Genomic DNA, 24917 nt, shown 5'->3' with positions numbered 1-24917 from the left:
ATTAAGCCTTTTAATCCCAAGGTAGAAATTCATGTTTAAAAACAAGATTTACAGCTTCTTAAAAAAAAACCACATCAGTGCAAGTTGAGTTTTGTCCTTTCACGTTGCGACCTGCATGGTCCCAAAGAGTGTTTTCAGCTGAGTACCCAACATGAGGTTCTTCTTAATTACTTCACCTCATACCTCCACTCCATCTTTTGAAGTACGCTTCAACCTAAATAGCCATATGCTGCTAGAAATACTTCAGCTTCTGGATTGCCACCACCAACTCTAGGCTTATCTCTCGTCAGTTGGCAATACAGTGACCAGGGTTAACAACAGTAGTATTAAGAGCTGATGCTTAGTATATGGCAGGTATCATGGTGCTAGGCAGTTTACATGCATTATCTTATCAGGTTCTCCATCTGCAAACACCCAGGGCTGGCTTCACCAGTGTGTGACTTGCGTAGCCACACAGGTTTAATGCTCTGCTGTTCTCATCTTGAAATTCTCGATCATTTTTGAGCAAAGGACTTGTATTTTCATTTTACACTGGGTCCTGCAAATGTAGGTAACCAGTCCTGACAACATTCAATAACCCATAGTTTCTTTTTGTTTCTTTTGCTTTCTTTCCATCTGATGCCTAATATATTGCCAGAGGATGGAATAGTGAATCTTAAACTGTGATGCCAAAACACTCTTGAGAAAATAGGTGCCATCATCTTCTCAGAGGGAAGTTCTCTAAGGGACAGGAACCATGTCATGGCACTCAGCAAGGGAAAGAAAAGTATCTGTGAGAATTTGGAAAATGCTGTTTAACCCCTCTAAACCTCAGTTCCTCCATCTGTAAAATGGGGATAATAGTAATAACACCTAACTCGCAGGCTGTTCAAGATGAAAGGAAATGTCTATACAATTCTGACATGCAACATGTACGGCATTAGTTACTATCGGCGCATTCTGGGTGCTTAGCAAGTACTAAGCATCAAATATTGCTTGTGACGTGTATGAATCACTTGCCCAACCCCAAAGTGCCCCCGTCCCAGGAGTTTCTTCCCTACCTGCCCCGCCGAGCTGGAGGGAACGTCTGCTTTCTCCATGGGCTGGGTGATCACAGAGGGGTTGCTGGAGCTGATGAGCACTGGGGTGCTGATCTCTACCATATGGCGCCCTGAAGGAGAATGGACCATCCGGTTGAGCGTGTTCAAGGCTGTTGTGATGGAAAACTGCCCAGGCCCCTTCCTCCTGGACCCGGGTCCCCTACGGAGGGTGGGTGTGTTGCCTCTGGAGGATGAGGACACCAGGGACAGGTTTTTTGTGCGGGATGACTGGCGACCTTTGTTCTTTTCTAGAAGGTGTCTTGCGGTGAGGTTTGGCTGAAAAGACAAAAGGTCCAATGAGAAGTATGTCTTCTTGATTTAATGTGAGCAGCCAGTTCCTACCCACACCCATGTAAAGCCAGGTCAGATGCCGCCTCCTCAGTCACTGGCTCAGACGCTCATACCTTGGTGAGCACAGTAACAGCTTCCATCTTTTATCAGTGCATCCTCATGACTTTGCTCTATCAATGTATTCTCACAACTTTCTTGCAAAGTATTACTCTTTTACTGAGGTCCAAAGGGGATAAAAATAAGCCATGATGCTCTTTCCTGGCTGAGAGTATTCTGTTTTTACCCATTTTTCCCAGTCATATCCAGCTCTTTTCACCCAGTGGGCTTCCTTTCTCTTCCTTTAGCCATCCTGGAATCCCCTTGTCCTTCCTGGTGCTCCCAGCAGCCCCTGTGCTTCCCAGTCATTGCATTTTTCACTCCAAACCACAATCCTTTACTTGCCTTTCCCCCACTAGTCTGTAGGCTACCTGGGTTGCAGGGACCTTCTTTTTCTACACGTGATTCTCTCCTGTACCCCAGAGTAGATACTTAGTGTTTGTGGAATAATGAGTGAATGAAGTTGCCCAAATTTATACATTTGATGTGTTTGAGTCAGAATATAAGTGCATTCAGTACCCTGAATCCTTATTCTAAGACTGTCTTTTACTACTTCCTTTAAATATGTTCATGTAATCACCATTCTTCCTTGTTCTATATCTCTTGGCTGGTGATGTATTGGTAAAAAAGCTGTCCAAAAAAAAAAAAAAAGTAGCAAGCAAGAAAGAAAACAAGTCCCAATTTGTGGAGTTTTCCAAGCCACCAATGGTTTAACAACTGGCTGGCAAAATTCCTGAAAATGTAACAACCAGCTCTTGTGATCTAGTTCCAGCCAGCTCCAGTACACCACTGTGTTATGTCTGTCTTCCCTACTATATTGGTCAATTCTCACAAGAAATATATAATAATATTTTGAGTACCCTACTCACTGAGGGCCCCTGTGGGTTCATTTTCTTTGGAAATCTGAAACATGTTGACAAACAAGGGTTAGTGCAATAACTAAAATTTTAGAATGATTACCTAAATTTCCATTTTTATTATTGTTACCAGTTGCCCTCTAAAACCAGATCTCATTCTAATGTAGAAATCCAGCTATAGAGGTAAAGGAAATTTGCCCATTAAAAGACTTTTTAGAGACAATGTGCAGAGGATTAAAATAGCTGACATAGAAAATTTTATTGAATATGGTTTTTTGTTGAGGAATAAATAAATAAATTTCTTAAAAAGAAAATTTTAAAGAAGATGTGTTTCTTGCCACAAGAAGCATATAGTATTGTGAAAACCTCATCAAGTAGGGGAATGAGTATTATTATGTCTACTTTAAAGATAAGAAGGCCGAGGCCTGGAAGGGATGACTTATAAATGACAGAGCCAGCATGTAAGCAAGAAAACATCATATAATAAGTGCTCTGATGTGATAGAGAGCGACTGGGGAGGCAGCTACTGTAAATTAGGGGGTCGAGGAAGATCTGAGAAGGTGGCATTTAAGCTGAAGCAACAAATGTCAACAAGGAGCTAGCTAAGTAAAAATGGAGGTTAGAACATGCCCAAAGAGGCACTATAAGCTAGTGTGAAAGTCCTAAAAAGGGAAAGGGCTCAGCTTGCTTGAGAGAAAGACAGAAGAAAGAAACAGAGGGAAGGCTGGAACAGAGCATGTGAGGAGAAGATGATGAAAGAGGTTACAGAGATAGGCAGGGGCCAGATCATAAGAGTCAGGGAGGGTTCCATTTTATTCTACGTATAATAGGAAGTCTTTGGTAGGACTTAGGTAGAGGAGTGATATGATCTGATTTGTGCCTTTAAAAGCTCATGCTACTGTTTGGCAGTTTCTTAGAAAGTTAAACACACATTTAGCATCTGACCCAGCAATTCCACTCCTAAGTAATTACCCAAGAGAAAGGAAGACTTATGCCCACTCAAAAACCAGTATGAAAATGTTTATAGCAGCTTTACGCATAGTTACCAACAGTTGGAAAACAACTCCGGTGTCTTTCAAGAGGTGAATGAACAAACTCTGGCACATCTATACAATAGAATACTACTCAGCATCAAAAAGGAATGAACTACTGATACATGAAACAGCATGGATAATCCCAAATGCATCATGCAAAATGAAGCCTGACTCAAAAAGCTACATTCTGTATGATTCCATTTATATGACACTCTGGAAAAAGAAACCTACAGGAGCAGAAAACAGACTGGTGGTTGCCAGTGGTTATGAGTTGGGGAAGAAATTGACTATAAAAGGGCAGCATGCAAAATTTTGGGGCGGCTATTGGAACTATTCTATTGATTGTGGTGTGGTTACACAGTTGTATGCATTTATTAAAATTTATAGAACTGGATGTTAAAAAGAGTAAATTTTTCTGTATGTAAATTAAAAAAATAAATAAAAAGCTCGTTTTGGCTGTTACTTAGAATTGCCAGAACAGAAGTAGGGAGGCCAATTAGGAAGTTATTGAAATTGTTTAGGCAAGCTCTGATGGCAGCCTGAACAGGAAAAATGACTTATAGGACCCAGGGTACCTGCCCCTCCATTGTTCACCCAGTAAAGGGGCAATATACGCTCTGAATTGAATGAGTAAAGTTCTTTATGCAGCCATTCATGGCTATAATGAAATGAGTTAATTTTTTCTGCTTCTGCCTAATTGTTCTGTCCCCAGGTGAGCACCACCTTCAGCTTTTCTAACATCAACACTGACAAAGGGCCCCTGGAAACTCTGCATCTGCCCTGTCCTCTGCCAATATGATTAATAGCTCTGTTGGGAAAGAGCTGCAGGTCTCTTAGATTTGCACCCACTCATTTAAAAACAATATTGTCGAGGCTCATTGGGCTGAGCAAAGTTCACATAACCCAGGCAGGCTCCACCGGAGGAGTCCTGATATGAATGAGCATAGGCTGAACCTTTGTTTTATCACCTTTTAATGTTAAGTGCAATTCAATAAGTAAAATGATACACTAACAAGAAAAAGCCTGTTTATGCCAAAACACACACACACACACACACACACACACACACACACCACACACACACACACACACACACACCACACACACACACACACACACACACACCCCATGCTCATAAGAAAGACTCCCCTCCTTCTAATTGCTTTGCATGGCACTGGTAATTCAAAACTTATTTAAAGAGATCTCAGCAAGTGCTAGTCTTAATGAAATGACTGAAGTCAAAATTTAAGTGCTACTTTAAAAAGCACAATTTAGATTTCAGGCAATTTTTGAAGAAAAAGTTTCCAGATTAGAGCAACCACTTGATTATCTTTTTCCCCTTCAAGCAATTAGGAGAACAAATGAAGCACTGGCTAGTTTAATGATAATCCTGATGGTTCTTGTATTTGCTAATTTTAGAGGTGAAGTGGTAGGAAAGTGCATCCAAATGAATAATCATTAAATGGGGAAGTTTTGGGAAAAGGGGTTTCAGAAATGGGTAACAAGGCCGGGCGCGGTGGCTCAAGCCTGTAATCCCAGCACTTTGGGAGGCCGAGGCGGGTGGATCACGAGGTCAAGAGATCGAGACCATCCTGGTCAACATGGTGAAACCCCGTCTCTACTAAAAATACAAAAAATTAGCTAGGCATGGTGGCGCGTGCCTGTAATCCCAGCTACTCAGGAGGCTGAGGCAGGAGAATTGCCTGAACCCGGGAGGCGGAGGTTGTGGTGAGCCAAGATCACGCCATTACACTCCAGCCTGGGTAACATGAGTGAAACTCCGTCTCAAAAAACAAAACAAAACAAAACAAAAAAACCAGAAATGGGTAACAAGATGAGTGGCGCCTCCCCGCTGTCCCAGAGTTATGAAGAAGCATCTAAAGATAATGCAGTAGACCAGGCAACGACTTCCATAAATACTTAAGTACCTCCTATGGGTCCAACTAGGTACCTAATTGCAGCTGATCTCTGTCCTTGGAGAGTCAACCATTGTTTCCGAATCATAGTAACTTCCTTCCCAGAAAAGGCTCCTACCCAGCAGATGGCTCTGCCACTGACCTACGTCCATAAATCAAGAAGTAGGGCAGTCCTTAACCACTTATCTTCTCTATCCCTGCCTCTGTTAACCCCAAAGTCCTCTGGATTCTACCTCCTGAAGTGTCCCTGAACCTCCTGGTCTAATCCACAGTCATCTAACTGGGCAATGCAGGAGCCTCCTAAATGGACTTTCTGCTTTTTTCTCTCTCCTCCTCAAATCATTCCTCCTACTGCAGCCAGGACAGTCTTTAAGAAATCCAAGCCTGGTCACTTCAAAAAACCTTTCAATGGCTTCTATTGGCTTTTGGGTTGAATCCACTCTTCTTATGATATGACAAATGCAACGAAACCCAATGTTTCATGTGTTCCCTTATACTTCTCAGCTGACTTGAAATCAGATAAGGCTATGTAACTGATTCAGGCTAATGGGCTGTGAGTGGGAGTGACAAGTGTCACTTCTGAGATGAGGTGTTTAGTTGCTGATACAACTCACTCTTTTTCATGCATCCCTACTGTGGAAACTAGGAAGTCCACCTGTTCCAGATGATGCAGCTACAAGATGCATCATCTGGAACAGGTGGACTTCCTAATCTGGGTTCCTGAGTGACTATGTGAGCAGAACCCCTCACCGTTCTGCACTGAACATGGAATGTAGGTGAGGAATAATATTTTTCTTTGTTAAGCCACTTAGACTTTGATGCTGTTTATTGCCACGGCATAACCTAGCCTATCTTGACTATACAGGATGGTTTATGAAGTCTTCTGTGATCTACCTTACATTTGCTTCCCTGGCTTCACTTTTTGTTCTTCTTTTACTCTCTAAGTTCCAGCTCTGGTACTTCTTTTTTCCCCTGGCTACACTTTACTTCCTCATTCTGCAGGACTTTTGCACATGCTACCTCCATCACCTAAAACACTCTTCCTTCCATACTTACTTTTCTGTCAGATCTTGGCATAAGTGACATTTGCTGACTTTCTGCCCAGGTAAGTTGCATATCATAACTTCCTAATAGTTTCCTCTACTTCAGTCTTTTTTTTTTTTCTTTTTTGAGATAGGATCTTGCTCTGTTGTCCAGGATAGAGTATAGTGTCGCAATCATGGCTCACTGCAGACTTGACCTCCTGGGCTCAAACAATTCTCTTGCCTCAGCCTCTGAAGTAGCTGGGACCAAGTGTGGGCCATCATACCTGGCTAGTTTATAAGTGTTTTGTAGAGATGGGAGTTTCACTATGTTGCTCAAGCTGGTCTCAATCTGTCGGCCTCAAGCAAACCTCCCACCTTAGCTCCCAATGTGTTGGGGTTGCAGCCATGAGCCACTATACTTGGCTTCTTCAGTCTTTACATGATTCATCACACTTGTAACTACTGGAATACTTTCTGACTTTACAGTCTCTCAGGGCAGGGACCCGTGTTTGTCTTGTGTCTTTCGAACTAGGCGCAGGTCCTGGCATAGCAGGCACTCAATGAAAAATTAGTTGAATAATTAAATATATGTTTAGGACAGGGTTACACCGAATGGTTTGCTCTTTAATTTTTTTTTTCCCCTTGGGAGCTTTGACTACTTTCTGAATCATTTTCCATTCATTCACTTGTTAAGCTAATTTTTTAAAAACAGAGTGCCTATTCTGTATTAGGTTAGCCTGTGAAGTACAACTAATACACTCATCAGATATTCAGTGAGGAAAGAGACCATTGAGGGTTTAACTACTTGCTGAAATTTTATAGAGAAAGTGGGTTTCTATTTGAGCCTTATAAAATAAGTGAAATTTGAACAGGTAAAGAGAATTGGGTGGTGTATCTGAAAGGGGCCCCGGCAAGAGAAAAAGCATTAGGAATGAGAAGTAGGAATGAGTTTAATAGAGGCAGTAAGAAGCCCAGCCTCTCTGGACCCTTCCTCCAACCCCTCCGGAGGACACTGATCGAGTAGAGGAGTTATAGAGGACCCTGAAAGCTGTGCAATGCTCTGGGTATGCCATTCATTTTAGAACCTGCTTTAGCTCTTATGATTAGAAGAACTGGTCGCTTCTCCATTGTGGTCTGTTCTGTTTCAAACCCTCCAACCCCCAGGGTAGACAGCACATCTTTTACTTCTTTCATAGCTTTCCACTACTCATTTTTAATGCTTTATGCACGTTAAACACCTAATACATGCAGTTAAACAATGAAACTTTTTTTTTTTTTTTTTTCTTTTTTGAGACAGAGTCTTACTCTGTCGCCAGGCACCAGGCTGGAGTATAGTGGCACCATCTTGGCTCACTGCAACCCCCGCCTCCTGGGTTCAAGCAATTCCCCTGTCTCAGCCTCCCGAGTAGCTGGGACTACAGGCGCACGCCACCACGCCCAGCTAATTTTTCTATTTTTTAGTAGAGACGGAGTTTCCCCATGTTGGCCAGGATGGTCTCCATCTCTTGACCTTGTGATTCACCTGCCTCTGCCTCCCAAAGGGCGGGGACTACAGGTATGAGCCACCGCACCTGGCCAAAACCTCTCTTTTAAATGTGTAATGACTTGCTTCAAGCTAAAGTGAGGCTCATGGCTAATGAGATTAGACATTGACTGTTATATTATTATACTGAAGATACAGATAACTTAGCATGTTTTCTTTCTTTTTTAAAAAAATCTTTCTTTAAAAAAACAGAAATAATAAATATATGCTAATTTCAGAAGATGTAGAAAATACAAGTTGGCAGAAGAAAATGAAAAGCATCTAGAATCTCACCATCTAGTGATCACAGAATGTTAACATTTTGATACATATACTTCTCTAGTCCTTTATCCATTTATATAAACACACATATATTTATAAAGCTGGTTCCATATGGTCCAACTTATTTTTTTTATTGTGATAAAAGACATGTAACATAAAATTTACCTTCTGCGCCATTTGTAAGTGTACAGTTTAGCAGTGTTACGTATATTCACACTGTTATGAAATACATCTTTAGAACTCTTTTATCCTGCAAATCTGAAACTGTGTACCTATTAAACTTTTAGAAAGCTTAACGATGAATCATAAATCTTTCCATAATATCAAATACTTTGTGATATTAAATATTATTCTCCATATATTATAGTGTTCTCCATTGAGAGACACTTTTTTCATCCCCACAATTTTTAAAAATGAAGTCCTTATTATTGAATATTTCGAGTACTTCTGGTTTGTCATAATTATACATCATCACCTAATGTTATGGTGAACATTTTTGAACATTTTATATGTCTATCTTTGCATACTTATCTAAATATTTTCTTACAATAAACTCTCAGATGTAGACTTGTGGGCTCATAGGACGCACAGTTTTAATACTTCTGGTGTAAGTTTATTTTAGTTTGCATATGAGAGATTTCACTCATTTCCTGACTCTTGCTAGAATTAGGTATTATTGTGTGGCATCTATTCTTTAGAGATTTTAGTTCTGAAATAAGCCTCCTATCAAATAGGAATTGTTCTCAGGCATCACGGTAGCACATGCATATTTCTGTATAAGTGTGAATCAGATATAGACTTGATACTCACGTACCTCTACAAACAAGATAGGGAAGATGCCTACTTTATCTCCTAACTTGCCTTCTGCCCAGTTCTCATCCACTCGGCTGATCACAGTGATGATATCATCCTGAAAGAGAAAATCTCATGGTCAGCATTTACTTTCATTTTCAGGCAATAGAAGCTTTCAGCGGAGATCAGTTTGGAGTCTCAGATGGTGTAAGGTGTGAGGAATATAGCTTGTGCTTGATTTATTTGGGAAGTCTTTTTGCTAAAATGAACTTTCTTCATAAAGGGCAGTATTTGTGTCACCGAGACCATAGGGGAGTAGAAATAATTTGGAGGATCAATAGAATCCAATAGGAAAACTTAGAAATGTTCCAATTTTTAATCACAAGGAGTGTCCAAGCTTTTCATTTAAATTTATCTGATAGAGAAATCAAGATGGAAGCCATAGGGAGAAGCACTTTTAGCTTTGCAAAAAGAAAAATTCATTTTATGCTCATGTAGAAGACTTTTCAGAACATTTTCAATTTTTAATGCATCAAACATAAAGCAACTTTTTGTTCAGATTTTTCTTACTACAAAAGGTTATATGTAAATTTGTAGAAACATTTGAACATACAGATAAGCAAAACAAGGAAAATATTATTCCACAATAAAGATACAGTCACTGTCAACAGCTTGAATAACACATTTTTTCCAAATTCTTTTCTATCAAGACAAAACATACACACATATAAATGTACAAATTTTTAAAAAACTTTCCAAAAACATACACACATCCACATAATGAAGTGCAATCTTGAGAAATGTTACATTTCAATATATCCATGAAATCCCTGTTCAGATAAAGATATAGAATATCCCCAGCACCCAGGAAGTTCCTTTGCACCCTTTCCCACCACCTATTAAAAGGCAACCACTACTCTGACTTCTAGTACTATACATTTATTTTACCTGTTCCTGTACTTCACACAAATGAAGCCATATGGGAAACCGATTTTTTTTTTTTTTACTTAATACCATTTTAGGAACACCTTACCACGTCCATACGACATCCATCAAGTTCAACCTGTATATTCATCCACTAAAGACCTCCTGATCTCTCTGACATTATGTTCCATGCTCCTCAGGAATTAGGATTAATTCAAATCTAAATCTGTTACTGCATTATACCCTTTCTTAGCTTCCTCTTACATAGCAGTACCCAACCTTGTTGGCACCAGGGACCAGAAAGACAATTTTTCCATGGACGCAGTGGGTAGGGAGTAGGGAGAGAGGGTAGGGGGATAGGGGATGGTTTCAGGATAAAACGCTCCACCTCAGATCATCAGGCATTCGATTCTCATAAGGAGCACGTAACTTCGATCTCTTGCATGCGCTGTTCATAATAGGGTTCATGCTCCTATGAGAATCTAATTGCTGCTACTGATCTGACAGGAGGTGGAGCTCAGGCAATAATGCAACCCGTGGGGAGCAGCTATAAATACAGATGAAGGTTTGCTCGCTTGCCCTGCTCACCTCCTGCTGTGCGGCCTGTTTTCTAATAGGCCACAGACTGGTACTGGTTGGTGGTCCAGGGGTTGGAGTTCCTGCTCTTACACATTTGCAATTACGCATTTAGAGGTTATTCCTTTTTTTGTTGCTGTTAGATGGAATCTTGCTCTGTTGCCCAGGCTGAGTGCAATGGCGCAATCTTGGCTCACAGCAACCTCCGCCTCCCAGGTTCAAGCGATTCTCCTGCCTCAGTCTCCTGAGTAGCTGGGACTACAGGCATGCACCACCACACCTAGCTAATTTTTATATTTTTAGTAGAGACGGGGTTTCGCCATGTTGGTCAGGCTGGTCTTGAACTCCTGACCTCAAGTGATCTGCCCACCATGGCCTCCCAAAGTGTTGGGATTACAGGCGTGAACCAATGCTCCCAGAGGTTATTATTTCTTTAACATCTGTCTACCCTATGAGACCATAAACTCCATGTATGCAGGGCCTGTGTCTGCTTTGTTAATCTTTGCTGTCCCTAGCACCTAATGCAGTGGCCCCCTTTAGTAATCAGGCAATAAATATTTCCTGAACGCATCCATGCATAAATAAATACATGAAGTTGAATAAATTATACAATTTACTGAGCTAGAAAGCACTAGAAAAAGAGCAACTTTGGGAAGGAATATCTAGAGTTTAATTTGGATGTGCTGAGTTTAGACCATGAGATTCCCTAGAAGTCTCTGTATTCCACAGCCTTCCAGAATGGGTCAAATCCTCTTTTCCGGTTTCTTTATCATAATTTCCCATTTATATGTGTGTTTCTTCCACTAGATTGCCAACTCTGTGAAGGTAAGAACAATGACTCATCACTTTATCTCCAATGGCCAGCTTGGCACATGGGTGGGCTCAAAATTGAATAAGCGTGTAGAGTAAGTGTCCCAGTTTGCAAATTCCCAGAAAGGGTCAGAGAGGCAGATGATGATACTCCCTGTTTATGTCTTCCTCCAGCTGTGTGTCTAATGCCTGGCACAAAATAAATACTTACTAAATATTTGTGGAATTGAACTGACCTTCCTCTAACCATAGTCTACATCTAAACTTTGCTGTTTGGGCTGTAGAATGACCTTCCTTAGGAGTCTCACTCTGAGGTTCCAAGGTAATAATAAACATCATTATCTCAAAACGTGGAGGACAGAGAGGTTGTCTAGTTTGAGGAAACCTGAAGTAAAGCTCCTTTCTGGTACTGGTGGAATAAAAATATTTTGCAAAGCAAAAGATCTTGGCTAAACTTTTGTAACAGTGCCACTTTCTATACTTATATTTGATCTACTTATCACCAGTAGTGAAGAATGAAAATAATTTCAACTGTGGTTTCTATGAGAGATGTGAATGTTTATGGAATAACAAATACTGAATACAGAGAGTTAAAAGTGGTGTAGATTTTAGCAGAACTGTCATTACTTGCAAATGGTGGGGAATCATCTAATGAAAAACAGAGGCACAAGAAATCTTAGGGTAATTAATGTTTGAAAAATATGTCTTGTAAGAGGTTATTTATGTAGAAAGGCATGATTATGTTGTTATGTGTGTCTGCAGTGTTTTGAATGTGATGTTTACAACAAGATAGAATATTGTAAATGGGTAGAATTAGGTAACCATAACTTGGTCAGCAAGAATACCCTTCCACATACATGATAAAGAGGTAGGGGTGTAGTTTTACATAGCATGTTATCAAATTGTTTGTGATTTTCTGTTACTCTGCCAGGAGGGCAAAGACTGTGACTTATTCATGGCCTATTCCCAGGATCTGCAAAGAGTACATGCTCAAAAGTGATAGAATGAATGAATGAACAAGTGCATACTTTTGTAATTACAATAAAAAAGGCTCACAGATTTCTATCACTTATTTGTAGATTTCTGTAGAGATTTCACTTGCACGTAGTTTGACTCGTACACACATATTACATATATAATTGATGCATAAAATACATTTTATGCATAAAAGAATAAACAATAATATATTTAATATATAATTTTTTTAAATCAACAAATGTTAAACAAGCAACTCTTTCTCTGCTATGGTCTCTGTGTGGTCCCACATGACTCTGGTGGCCACCCAGAATCCTACCTTGAGGAAGGTGAGGCAATCCTGGTTCTCACTCTTGTCCTTGCCTCGTAGGTCGAAGTTGTAGAGGGCCCTGCAGAGTGGGGGTGGCTGGGGCAGCTGCTTGATGACTTCCACAGAGCTGGCTGGGAAGATCCCGCTGATGCCATTGATTTCCCCCTGGTACCAATTCTCATCAAGCTGTCTCCGGAGAAGAATGACATCTCCCTTATTAAACCTGAGGTCACCAGGATTCTGCCCTCTGTAGTTGCATAAGGCCTTTGCTCGAGGCACCTGCAATGGCACAGACCAATAAAATACATACTTAGCTCAAATATCTACTTAGCTTAGAGTCTGGAGGAACAGAAGATACAAGCATTCCCCATTTTATTATACTTTGCTTTAACATGCTTTGCAAATATTGAGTTTTTTACAAATCAAAATTTATGGCAACCTGTGCTGAATAAGTCTATTGGTGCAATTTTTCCAACACCACGTGCTGACTTTGTGTCTCTGCGTCATATTTTGGTAACTTATTAACTTTAAATATGTTAACCTTTTTCATTATTATTATATCTGCTATGGTGATCTGTAATCAGTGATCTTTGATGTTACTATTGTAATGCCTGGGTTGGGGGCTGGGTGCCACAAACTGCCCGTACAAGACGGCAAACTTCATCAATAAACGTTTGTGTTCTGACTGCTCCACCAGCTGGCCATTCTCCCATCTCACTCCCTCTCCTTGGGCCTCCCTATTCTCTGAGACACAAAAATACTAAAATGAGGCCAATTAAGAACCCTACCACTCTCACTTTAAATCAAAAGCTAGAAATGATTAATCTTAGTGAGGAAGGCATGACTAAAGCTGAGATAGGCCAAAAGCTAGGCCTCTTGTGACAAACAGTTAGCCAAGTTGTGAATGCAAAGGAAAAGTCCTTGAAGGAAATTAGAAGTGCTACCACAGTGAACACATAAATGATAAGAAAGTGAAACAGCCTTATTGCTAATATGGAGAAAGTTTGACTCGTTTGGATAGAAGATCAAACCAGCCACAACATACCCTTAAGCCAAAGCCTAATTCAGATCAAGATCCTAACTTTCTTTAATTCTATGAAGGCTGAGAGAGGTGTGGAAGCTGCAGAAGAAAAGTTTGAAGCCAGCTGAGATTGTTTGAGGTTAAAGAAAAGAAGCTGTCTCTATAACTTAAAAATGTAAGGTGAAGCCACAAACCATCAATATTGAGGCAAGACCCACCACCAGCAAGAAGATGGCTCAAATCATCATTAACTTTTTTGTTAGTAATAAAGTATTTTAAATTAAGTTAGATATATTTTTTTAGTCATAATGCTATTGCACACTTAATAGACTACAGTGTAATGTAAACAACTTTTATATACACTGGGAAATAAAGAAATTTGTTTGACTTGCTTTATTATGGTATTAGCATTATTGTAGTGGTCTGGAACTGAACCTACACTATCTCTGGGGTATACCTGCATAATACTTTTTCCCCATAAAACATGGATATTTTATTTCAGCTATGGGACATGGAAAACAAAACAAAACAGCAACAACAACAACAAAAACCAGCGGGAAACACATCTTTCCACACACCATTCTAATTTAACTGACATTAATTTGGGAAAGGTAGAGCAGAAATATATTTATACATATAAATATGTATGTCTTTATACATACATATATGCATTTTCAGATTTTAGTCTCACTGGAATTCATATCCTCATTTTTTAAAAAATAAATGCCCTTAAAGGTCATTAAATGCAGGCTAATATTTCTACCTGTGTTTCCTCATCAATCATTTAATATTGTTTGGATTGCATTCAGAGTTTGTGCGTTAACCACTTATGTAATTTATTGACTTGCACATTTGGAGAGTTAAGGAAAAACTTGGTTTAAGTAATACTCCATGTATCAGTTACCCATGATGTGATTTTTTTCATCATTATTTGCAACTTCACACTTCTTGTAGTTTCCTATGTAGTCTCTCTATACAGTCTACTTCAGCTTCTAGTGCTGTATGTATCTATGTCTTCTGGGTGGGACTGCCTGTGATCCATGAGCTTTGGGTCAGGCATAAACTGTGTAGCACCTGAGGTGGATTCTGATTTGGTCTTTGCTTCAGAGCTGAGTTCTGTTGGCAAGGGCACTGAGTGTTTTAAGACACGAGTTGTTTTGGCAGGCACTTCTATTTCTATTTCGGCAGAGGATCCTAGCTTAGTTTTTTCTTTAGGTTTAGGGAGTGACTCTTTTATGCTGCTTTTTATCCACAATGATTTAACTACTCCAAAAATCTGCTGGCTTGTAGCATGTACCTTTTCCCTGTTACCTTAGCAATTATTACTGACTGAACCGGGTAGCAAAGAGTTGCTCCTAAGTGACCAGTCCTAGAGGATAAGTAATTTTTTTTAACTTAGAACTTTTTCTTGCTGAAACCAAGCCCATTTGAAACCGTAATAACTTTCATTTTTGGAAGAAAATCCCAAGGAGGATTTTTCATATAGACATAAGCATCTTTTCCAGATTGTACTGTATCCATCATCCCATTTTTCACAAAGACATAAACACCTTTGCACCAGCCAATATAATGACCAGTTGCAGTGTGGATGGAAGCAAAGCCCACTTGTAAATGACCAGGCTGCTCTTAAACATATTTCGCATGGAGCGACAGTGCAGCATATACGGGGAGCTGCTCTGGTTTCACCAGCTGCTTTTTGGTTTCCTCTTCTTTGGCTGCATGTACACTTACAGATGCATATATCAGACCTTCAGGCATGGTTGCCAGTTTTCCCATCTACTAGCAGGGTGAAAATCTGAAACACTGACAATGGCAAATGCTGGGGAGAACGAAGAGCAACAGGAAGTCTCATTCATTGCTGGGTGATGAAATAATCTGCACAACAAATGCCCATGACACGAGTTTACCTGTGTAATATACCTTTACAGGTATACCTGAACCCCGATGGCCACCATATCTACGACCCTTTCGGCCAAGGTTTTCAGACGGCACCTGCATGATATTAATAACTAATAGGTTTTCAGATGGCACCTGCATATTAATAACTAATTACTGAGCACTTCCTATGTGCTAAGTGTGTATGTGGATCATCTCTTTTATGGAGCCCTTGGAGTTAGACACTCACTATCTCCATTTATAAGACAGGATGACAGAGACATAGAGTGATTTATTAACTTGCATAAGATGACAAAGCTGAGAAATGGCAGATATGGGACATGAACTCAGACTACCTGATGCTAGAGCCCTTTTTCTTAATCACTATGCCAGCAACAGGGTTGGGAACTTGACTCCACATCTATGAGAGTGGAGTCAGTGACTCTGGGTCTGAATACTGATTTTGAATTCTGGCTCCACTTCTTTCCATTTGTGTAATCATGGCCAAGTTACTCAGTCTTTCCTAAACCGTATTCATTTATAAAATGAGCATTTGGATCATTAGGAAGCTCAACTGACACAAAGAAACAATTAGTCAGAGATCGATCGTCGGCTTAAAAAAAAAATCAGCTCAAGCATAATCATTTGTCAAATCAGTTGTCTAAATAATTATTTCAGTCAAATACAATTTTACTAATTAAAATTGTTTTTTTTTCCACATAGAAATGGCTTTACTCCAGTCTTGCTTGAAGTCAGCTTGACAAACTGCAAGTTCTAACAGATTATGTTTAAGAGGAAGTGCTTTAGTCACCTTGGGTCATATTTTGTTTTGTGCCTTTCCATGCAGTGGGATTATGATTTCATAATCATAATCATTGTAGCAGTCTTGCTATTCACAGTCTTGCTAGTCATATAATGGGGTATAGAGAGGCATTAATTTAGGTCTTCATGGATCTCCTGAATCTGCAATGTTCATTTGAAAAAAAAACTCCAAGCAGATCAGAAGTAGAGACAAGACCTAACATTGCTTTGCTGATGGAATGGTTGAGCTGTCCTTTCCTGCTGGTCTGCACATACAGTAAGGAGACCCCAGGGGTGAGAAAACCACAGGAATACAGCTCATCCCCAGGAAACTGGTGGACAAATGAGCAAAGATGTATGTACTAGGGGGTTTAAAAAATGCTGTGAAATAAACAAGGAATTGGTTAAATAAATCATTACATACCCATAGAATGAAAACCTTTACAGTCATTAAAATTGATGATGTATCAATCTATCTATAATTAATAACATTGAATGTTACTGATAATATACCATTAAGTGTAACAGAAGGGGTTAAGAACAATTATGTAGACTACATTTTCATTATAAATGCACATGTATATTTTCACCTGGGGAAAATGCTAGATGACTATAGGCCAATATTTTAGAAGTGGTTATTGCTAAGTGGTATGATTTTTGAATATTGTAAAAATGCTTTATTCCTAAGTACCTAGCTGTGTTTTCTAACTTTTCTACAATAAAATAATTGTATTGCTTATTAAAATTGGACAGTCAAAAGAAAATGAATGACGTTGGTGGATGAGGGGTAAAAAGTGTAAGAGGAATTTAGAAAGAAAGAAGGCCATGCGGATTAGGATAAGCAAACTATGCAACTGCCTTTTTTGGAGAAGTTGTTCCCTATCTGAGAAACAAGCAGGTAAAAGCCGGATGAGAATGGATTTCTGGGGAATGACTCAAATCTGTTAGACTTCTAGGGTTGGGTACATCAGGGAACAATAGCTGTCCCTCCATATTTCTTTCTCTCAATTTTCCAGTGTAATACTAATCACATTTTTATGGGTGCATGACTACCTGGAATATTGGTCACATTTTCAGCCTCTCTGGTGATTAAGTCCAGGCCAGTGTGGATGTAAGCAACCTTAGGAATAAAACTTCCTGAGTAAGAAACCTTTAGGAAAACGAAACTTCGGAGTTTTCTTTTCCTCTCCTCCTTCTTGCTATGTGGAATGCAGACATGATCCCTAGAACTCTAGCTACCATCTTGAATATTGAGGACAGGGGCCACACCTAATAGGGAGGGAAGAAGCCTGGGTTTCAGAGCTGCGGCACCCATCCTGGATTTTTGTCTGAGAGCTAAATAAACTTCTACCTTGCTGAATGCATTGTGGGTTTTCTTTTTTTATTTTTTGATTTATGGAAAAAAAATCAGAAAATAAAAAGATAAAGAAGAAAAGATCCAAGTCCCTTTGGCTTTGCATGATAATGATATCAATAGCTAACCTTTACTGAATGGTTCTTCCTTGTGCCAGATTCCTTGCTAAGTGCTCTAATTCTCTTTGCTAACCACTCTCTAATTCTCACAACAACCTTTGAGGTGTGTATTATTTCAAGTGTCAGTTTTCAGATAAAAAAAATGAGATCAGAGAATGAAATGGTTTGGATGTGTCCCCATCCAAATCTCATCTTGAATTACCACATGTTGTGGAAGGGAACTGCTCAGAGGTAATTGAATCATGGGGGCAAGTTTTTCCTATGCCGTTCTCATGATTGTGAATAAGTGTCATGAGATCTGATGGATTTATCAAAGGTTTCTGCTTTTGTTTCCTCCTCATTTTTTCTTGCCGCCGCCATGTAAGAACTGCCTTTTGCCTCCTGCCATGATTCTGAGGCCTCCCTATCCATGTGGAACTGTAAGTCTAATTTAACCTCTTTTTCTTCCCAGTCTCAGGTATGTCTTTCTCAGCAACATGAAAACAGACTAATACAGTAAATCAGTACCAGTAGAGTGGGGTGTTGCTGAAAAATACCTGAAAATATGGAAGAAACTTTGGAACTGGGTAACAGGCAGAGGCTGGAAAAGTTTGGAAGGCTCAGAAGAAGACAGGAAAATGTAGGAAAGTTTGGAACTTCCTAGAGACTTGTTGTATGACTTTGACAAAATGCTGACAGTGATATGAACCATAAGGTCCAGGCTGAGGTGGTCTCAGATGGAGATGAGGAACTTGTTGGGAACTGGAGCGAAGGTAACTCTTGTTATGTTTTATTAGCAAAGAGACTGGCAGCATTTTGCCCCTGCCACAGAGATTTGTGGAACTTTGAACTTGAGAGAGATGATTTAGGGTATTTGGTGAAAGAAATTTCTAAGCAGCAAAGCATTCCAGACGTGACTTGGGTGCTGTTAAAGGTATTCAGTTTTATAAGGGAAGCGGAGCATAAAATTTTCGAAAATTTGCAGTTTGACAATGTGATAAAAAAGAAAATCCCATTTTCTGAGAAGAAATTCAAGTTGGCTGCAGGCTGCAGACATTTGCATAAGTAATGAGTTGACTGTTATCCCCAAGACAATGGGGAAAATGTCTCCAGGGAAGATCAGAGGTCTTCATGGAAGCCCTTCCCATCACGGGCCTGGAGACCTAAGAGAAAAAGTGGTTTCATGGGCAGGCTGAGGGTCCCCATGCTGTGTTCAGCCTAGGGACATGGTGCCCTGTGTTGCAGCTGCTCCAGCTGTGGCTGAAAGGGGCCAATATAGAGCTTGGGTTGTGACTTCAGAGGGTGCAAGCCTCAAGCCTTGCCTGCTTCCATGTGGCATTGAGCCTGTGAGTACACAGAAGTCAAGAACTGAGGTTTGGAAACCTCTGCCTAGATTTCAAAAGATGTATGGAAATGCCTGGATGTCTAGGCAGAATTTTGCTGCAGGGGTGGGGCTCCCATGGAGAACCTCTGCTAGGGCAGTGGAGGAGGGAAATGTGGGGTTGGATCCCCCACACAGAGTCCCTACTGAGGCACTGCCTAATGGAGCTGTGAGAAGAGGGCAACAGTCCCCCAGACCCCAGAATGGTAGATCCACTGACAGCTTGCACCTTGTGCCTGGGAAAGCTACAGACACTCAACACCAGCCTGTGAAAGCAGCTGGGAGGGAGGCTGTTTTCACAGGCTGGTGTTAAACAACACCAAAGCCATAGGGGTAGAGCTTCCCAAGGCCATGGGAACCCACCTCTTGCATCAGCATGACCGGGATGTGAGACATGGAGTCAAGGAGATCATTTTGGAGCTTTAAGATTTGACTGCTCCACTGGAAATCTGGACTGGCATGAGGCCTGTAGCTCCTTTGTTATGGCCAAGTTCTCCCATTTGAAATGGCTGTATATACCCAATTCCTGTACCCCCACTGCAGAAAGTAACTAACCTGCTTTTGGTTTTACAGACTCATAGGTGGAAGGGACTTGCCTTGTCTCAGATGAGACTTTGGATTGTGGACTTTTGAGTTAATGCCGAAGTGAGTTAAGACTTTGGGGAACTGTTGTGAAGGCATGATAGGTGTTGAAATGTGAGGACATGAGATTTGGGAGCGGCCAGGTGGAATGATATGATTTGGCTACGTCCCCACCCAAATCTTATCTTGAATTTCCATGTATTGTGGGAGGGACCCAGTGGAAGGTGATTGAATCATGGGGGCAAGTCTTTACTGTGCTGTTCTTATGATAGTGAATAAGTCTCATGAGAGCTGATGGTTTTTAAAAAAGTAGTTCCCTTGCATAAGCTCTCTCATTTTGCCTGCTGCCATCCATGTAAGATGTGACTTGTTCCTCCTTGCTTTCTGACATGATTGTGAGGCTTCCCCAGCCACGTGGAACTGTAAGTCCAATTAAACCTCTTTCTTTTGTAAATTACCCAGTCTTGGGTATATCTTTATCAGTAATGGGAAAACAGACTAATACAAAAAATTTAAAAGTTGCCCAAGTTCACAAAGCTAGAAAATGGTGAATTTAGGATTTGAACTCAGTTCTATGCCAAAGTCCAAGCCTGCATTTCTTTTCTTTTTCTTTTTTTGAGACAGGGTCTCACTTTGTCACACAGGCTGGAGTGCAATGTCATGGTTTCAGCCACTGTAGCCTCAACCTCCCAGGTTAAAGGATCTTCCTGCCTCAGCCCAAGTATCTGGGACTACAGGTGTTCACCACCATGCCTGGCTAATTTTTTGTATTTTTTGCAGAGACAGGGTTTTACCATGTTGTTCAGGCTGGTCTCAAACTCCCAAGCTTACGTGATCCACCCGCCTCGGCCTCCCAAAGTGTTAGAATTATAGGTGTGAGGCATTGCGCCAGGCCTGTTTCTTAAAATATAATCTGTGGTTTCCCTGTATGAGATTCTGGGAGGTGTTAAAAATGTGAATGCCTTGATCCAACTCCTGACTGATTTGATCAGAATCTCTTGGAGTGGGATCCAAGTAGCTGCATTTTTAACAAGCTTCCTTACCAAGTTTGATGCTACAGTAGGTCTAAGCTATACCTTATTCTAACTCAAAAGGGTGGCAATAAATGGAGTTTTGACATAGGCTTTGGAAATTGCTAGGCTGCTTTCTTTCTTTTCTTCTTCTGAAAGATGTTTGCAGTGCAAGTGGCTTACATATTTTAATGACTTACTGAGAGTATATTAAAGTAAAATTGCACAAAATTCTCAAATCCCCTTGAAGATGCCAAAACCTTGAAACCCTAAAATAGTACTAAATACCTATTTTCATCTTTTCTCCATCTCCCCCAACATAAATAAATATTGTAGAAATGAATTATATATAAATTCTGTTTTTAACAAGAAGACCCTCTTTCTTCTTTCTCGTCATTTTGGACAATCCCTCCTCTGGTATTCTCATTTCTATGGTCATACTCACAGAAAACATTGGCTTCCATGGTGCAAAGCAGGGCAGAGGGAAGCAGGAAGGGGTGGGGCGAGGGAAGCAGGAAGGGGTGGGGCGAGGGAAGAGACAGGGAGAATGAATGACTCTGAAGAGCAGAGGAAATTAACATTTTTGGGGGTTCTGCCAGGCCACAGACATTTTCTTACATTATTGCACTACTGCACTTCCCATATATTGTCTCATTCATATGCTCTCAAAATCCTCTGAAATAGATGGTATGACCCTATTTTATTGATGAGTAAACAGAAGTTCTGAGATGGTAAATGTCACCAAACAAGGTCACACAGCCAGTATATGGCAGATCCAAGACTGTCTGAGGCTCATTTGACCTGAAAGCCTGGGTGCTTTTACCATTCTCATTGTCTGCCATCAAGCTGAAGTCACCTCGCATGTTTTTCCATCATAAAACTCATTTGGGGCTCTGTTTTGTAATCAAAATCTGAATCAAGTGTGAATGCAATTTGCTTGCTGCTGGCTGCATTAGCATGAATTATTGAACTCCAGAGCTCTCACATAAAAGTTAAGCACCTGAAGAGACTCAGCTGGTTAATTCTATCCAGTCCCTCACTGCTCTCTCAAGGGAAAAAGATTCCAAGTTTCACATCAGCTCTCACCTGTTGTATTGCTGGCGATAGCTTTTCTCACCCATCATTGTTTTCTGTCTCTACAAATGCAGGGGCGAGAAGGCACAGGGATAAAGTTTGCATGGAGGTCTCACAGTGAGGTCATCACCAAACTCTTTTTCCTTGTGTGTACCTAAAAACCTTTCCTTTTCTGATATTAAAAAAGCTCAAGACTCTATACTCCTGTAATTTACCTATTCATTTCTCTCCTCAGTAGGGTCTGGAAGCCACAAGAAGCATGATTTTGATAGAAAGATGATGCATAGGCTTCAGAGACAAGAGCTTGCAGGCACTCTAGTAATAACATTATGTTGTTGCTTTGTGAAGCATCCCCTTCTGTGAGGAACCACCTGTTCTCTCTTTAACTTCTGATGGGCGGGTCATTCGCCCTGGCCACGTCATACACACAAGGGTACGTGGGCCAGGCTGGCCAGTTAGAATATCCGAAACCCTCAGCACAGTGATCAGTACAGGAAAGGCATGTGCCTCAGTCAGGGGTAATTAGTATCTGAAATTTGATATCTAGATACTGAGAAAGAATCTCTCTTGCTTTTGAATCATGAGCCTTCAGGTTGTGGACCTTGGACCACCCGTGCAATATGGTGTAGTCCAGTGTTGGCTATAATATTGGTGATATTTCCGAACCAGTAGACTCACTTTCCTGAAAGAAGCTGTAGAAGACAGCAGAACTAGATATAGCAAGCTAGATAGGTAACTAGATAGCTAGAGTCCTGACAATAAAATATGAACTCCTAAACTAAATGGTGCCTGAAGGTTATTTTAGATGAGATCTCTAATCCTCTATGTCCCCAATTTACTGCTGATTACTTAAACTGCTTGGAGCTCTGACACTTGAAACTGAACAATTCCTAATTAATACATATTTGAAGCCTAGAAACAACAAACTTCGTAACAATGTAATTGGCAAATAGCAAAATTCAGAAACAGTCAGAGGTTCAGCTGTCACTGAGCCCTGAGTTTATTTCCAATTTTTAAAATAAAGAGAGGTATACACTGATAACAGGGTAAAGAGAAAGGAACCCACTTGGAGCTGGATCACCACCGTGACACATACAAGGGAAAAGGCAGAGCTGAGATGAGAACTCAACCTGTTGCTGTGAAACGAGCTCTTTGACACACCCTGGCAACACTTCCCACCTATTTAGAAAGCCTGGCCTGGTTCTCTCTACTCCTTCCATTGGGTGGGACCAAAATCAATATGCTGAGCTAATGGTCGTCATCAATGGTTTACTTCCCTGAGCTGGTCATGAGCTCACCCATCACTGGAGAATGGAGCCCAAAACCAAAACCATACTTTTATTCGACTCAAGTTATCTATGATTTCCCGGGCTAAGTTCTCTGCTGCTGGACAATGCAGGATTTGTGTCTGAAGCATCTCTGCCTCTCTATCATTGAATCCTGGACATAAGTAGGTGTTTAAGAAATGCTTGATGAATGAATGAATAAGCGAATTACTCTGAAAACATTCAGGAATTGATGTTCTCAGATACACAGAATGCATGCAAGATTAATAAATATGGCCGATAATAATTACTCAAATGCAGATCTATTGGTATGAGCTAGGGTAAAGAAGGATTGTTTTCATCATATTTTCCAAACATCCCCCAATGTTAATGATTTGTTGTGTGTTATATACACACAAAGGTTCCATACTCAAAGTTAGGCATCACTGAGTCAGCAAAATCACACAGGTTCCTTTGCTGACTCGCTTTTCAGAAGCTTTATTTTGTGAATGTGATTTGCATAATTGCATCTGGGCCACTTTGCAGGAAGAGTCCATGTGTCTTGGGAATGCTGGGCAGGGAAAATATAACTTCCCCTGTGATTTCACTCTACTGATGAGGTAAGGGGTCAAGAATTGTCCTGCACCCTATCTTTGGAGTTGCTGCTTAACCAGCGAAGACATCTTGCCTCCCTCATGTATAGTGATAATCTTTTTGGAGCAGATTTGTTGGGGGAAATGGAGTAAATATTAGAAAGGTCTGGTTAGCCCTTGTACATGTTTTCTCTTCTTTGGTGAGGCGGGAGACACTATGCAACCCCGAGTGCTCACTCAACAGGGGGATCAGATCCACCTGGCCTGGGCAAATCCCAGATGATTCACTGCTGGGGTGCTTGAGATCAGCAGAAAGCTCACGATGATCTTACTAAGTGGAAACATTCAGCTTTCAGACCAGTTTTACAAGACGCTCTGTGTGAGGTTTTTTGTTGTTGTTTTTTTGTTTGTTTGTTTGTTTTTCATAGAAAATTTTACTTGTTCAGGAGAGGTACTAGGATGCAATAGTTAAGAGCACGTATGTTAGAATCAAGTGGGATGTTGGTTTGCATTCTGGCTTTTGTAACTTTGGCCAAATCATTTAGCATCCCTGATCCTTGATTTGGATCATCCACAAATTGGGGTGAATGCTAGTATTTCCCTGTACAGCAAACTCAGCAAGTCTGGGTCATCCAAACCCTGCATATTCTGACAGAGGTTTTGGCTCTTGTCCTGGGAGATAACCTTTAAGGCCTTAGGATATTTTGCCTAATCAGAGAGACTTTGTCTACCTGGAGGCCTTGGGTCACATGAGATAGTCTAAGCTAACAATGTGATTTAGGATGGGGGCTTTGGGCCAAACAGTAGAAGCTCGACCTCTGGAGTGACTGGAGACTGAGGGCAGCTACATGGGTGGTCTGAGATGGTAAATGTCATCAAACAATGAAATCTCCAGTAAAATCCTGGACAGCGAGTCTCTGGTAAAAAGAAATGCTGTCTGCGTGACTCCACTGGGAGAGGACAGCTGGAAGCTTTATGGAAGCTCCTGGACTCTGCCCTAATGTGCCTTTTTCCATTGCTGACTTTAGCTTATCCTCTTTTGCTGGAATTAACTATATATCCATGAGGATAACAGCTTTGCTGAGTTCTGTGGGCCCTTCTAGTGAATAGCTGAAAGTCAAGGTGATCTTGGGACCCCTGAGCACACTTCCTCATGGTTTTGAAGAGGATTAATGTGATAAACAATGTAGAGTGCTTGGTGGAATGCCGGGCAAATAATAGGTGCTCCATAAATAAGGATGCTTAGGAGAGAGGGGTTAATAGGCCTGCTGTTATAGCTTCTGGCCTGACTTCCCAGCTCTACGCGTCATTCATTCATTTTTGCTTTCACCAATAATTTTTTGAGTGCCAACCATGCCAGGTATGTTCAAGACC

At 40.7% G+C, this 24917-nt stretch overlaps 1 protein-coding gene and 1 pseudogene across 4 annotated transcripts in view; both read right to left on the bottom strand.

Annotated features, from left to right (window-relative positions):
- SH3RF2 (SH3 domain containing ring finger 2) overlaps positions 1–24917 on the bottom strand; it is a 150139-nt gene that overhangs the window by 72084 nt on the left and 53138 nt on the right. For all 4 annotated transcript variants that reach the window (XM_032244601.1, XM_032244526.1, XM_032244675.1 and 1 more), the window contains 3 exons: positions 12499–12768; positions 8917–9012; positions 1041–1355 (listed from right to left, as the gene is read on the bottom strand). In XM_032244601.1, the coding sequence (XP_032100492.1) occupies positions 1041–1355; positions 8917–9012; positions 12499–12768 (681 nt within the window). The remainder of the gene's footprint in view (positions 1–1040; positions 1356–8916; positions 9013–12498; positions 12769–24917) is intronic.
- Positions 14496–15512, bottom strand: LOC116527689 (annotated as a pseudogene).

Source organism: Sapajus apella, unplaced genomic scaffold (genome assembly GCF_009761245.1).
Source record: "Sapajus apella isolate SASKATOON/1434 unplaced genomic scaffold, GSC_monkey_1.0 scaffold1, whole genome shotgun sequence".
NCBI classification, from domain to species: domain Eukaryota; kingdom Metazoa; phylum Chordata; class Mammalia; order Primates; family Cebidae; genus Sapajus; species Sapajus apella.
The sequence above is the reverse complement of the archived record's forward strand: the minus strand, read 5'-3'. Positions and strand labels throughout refer to the sequence as shown.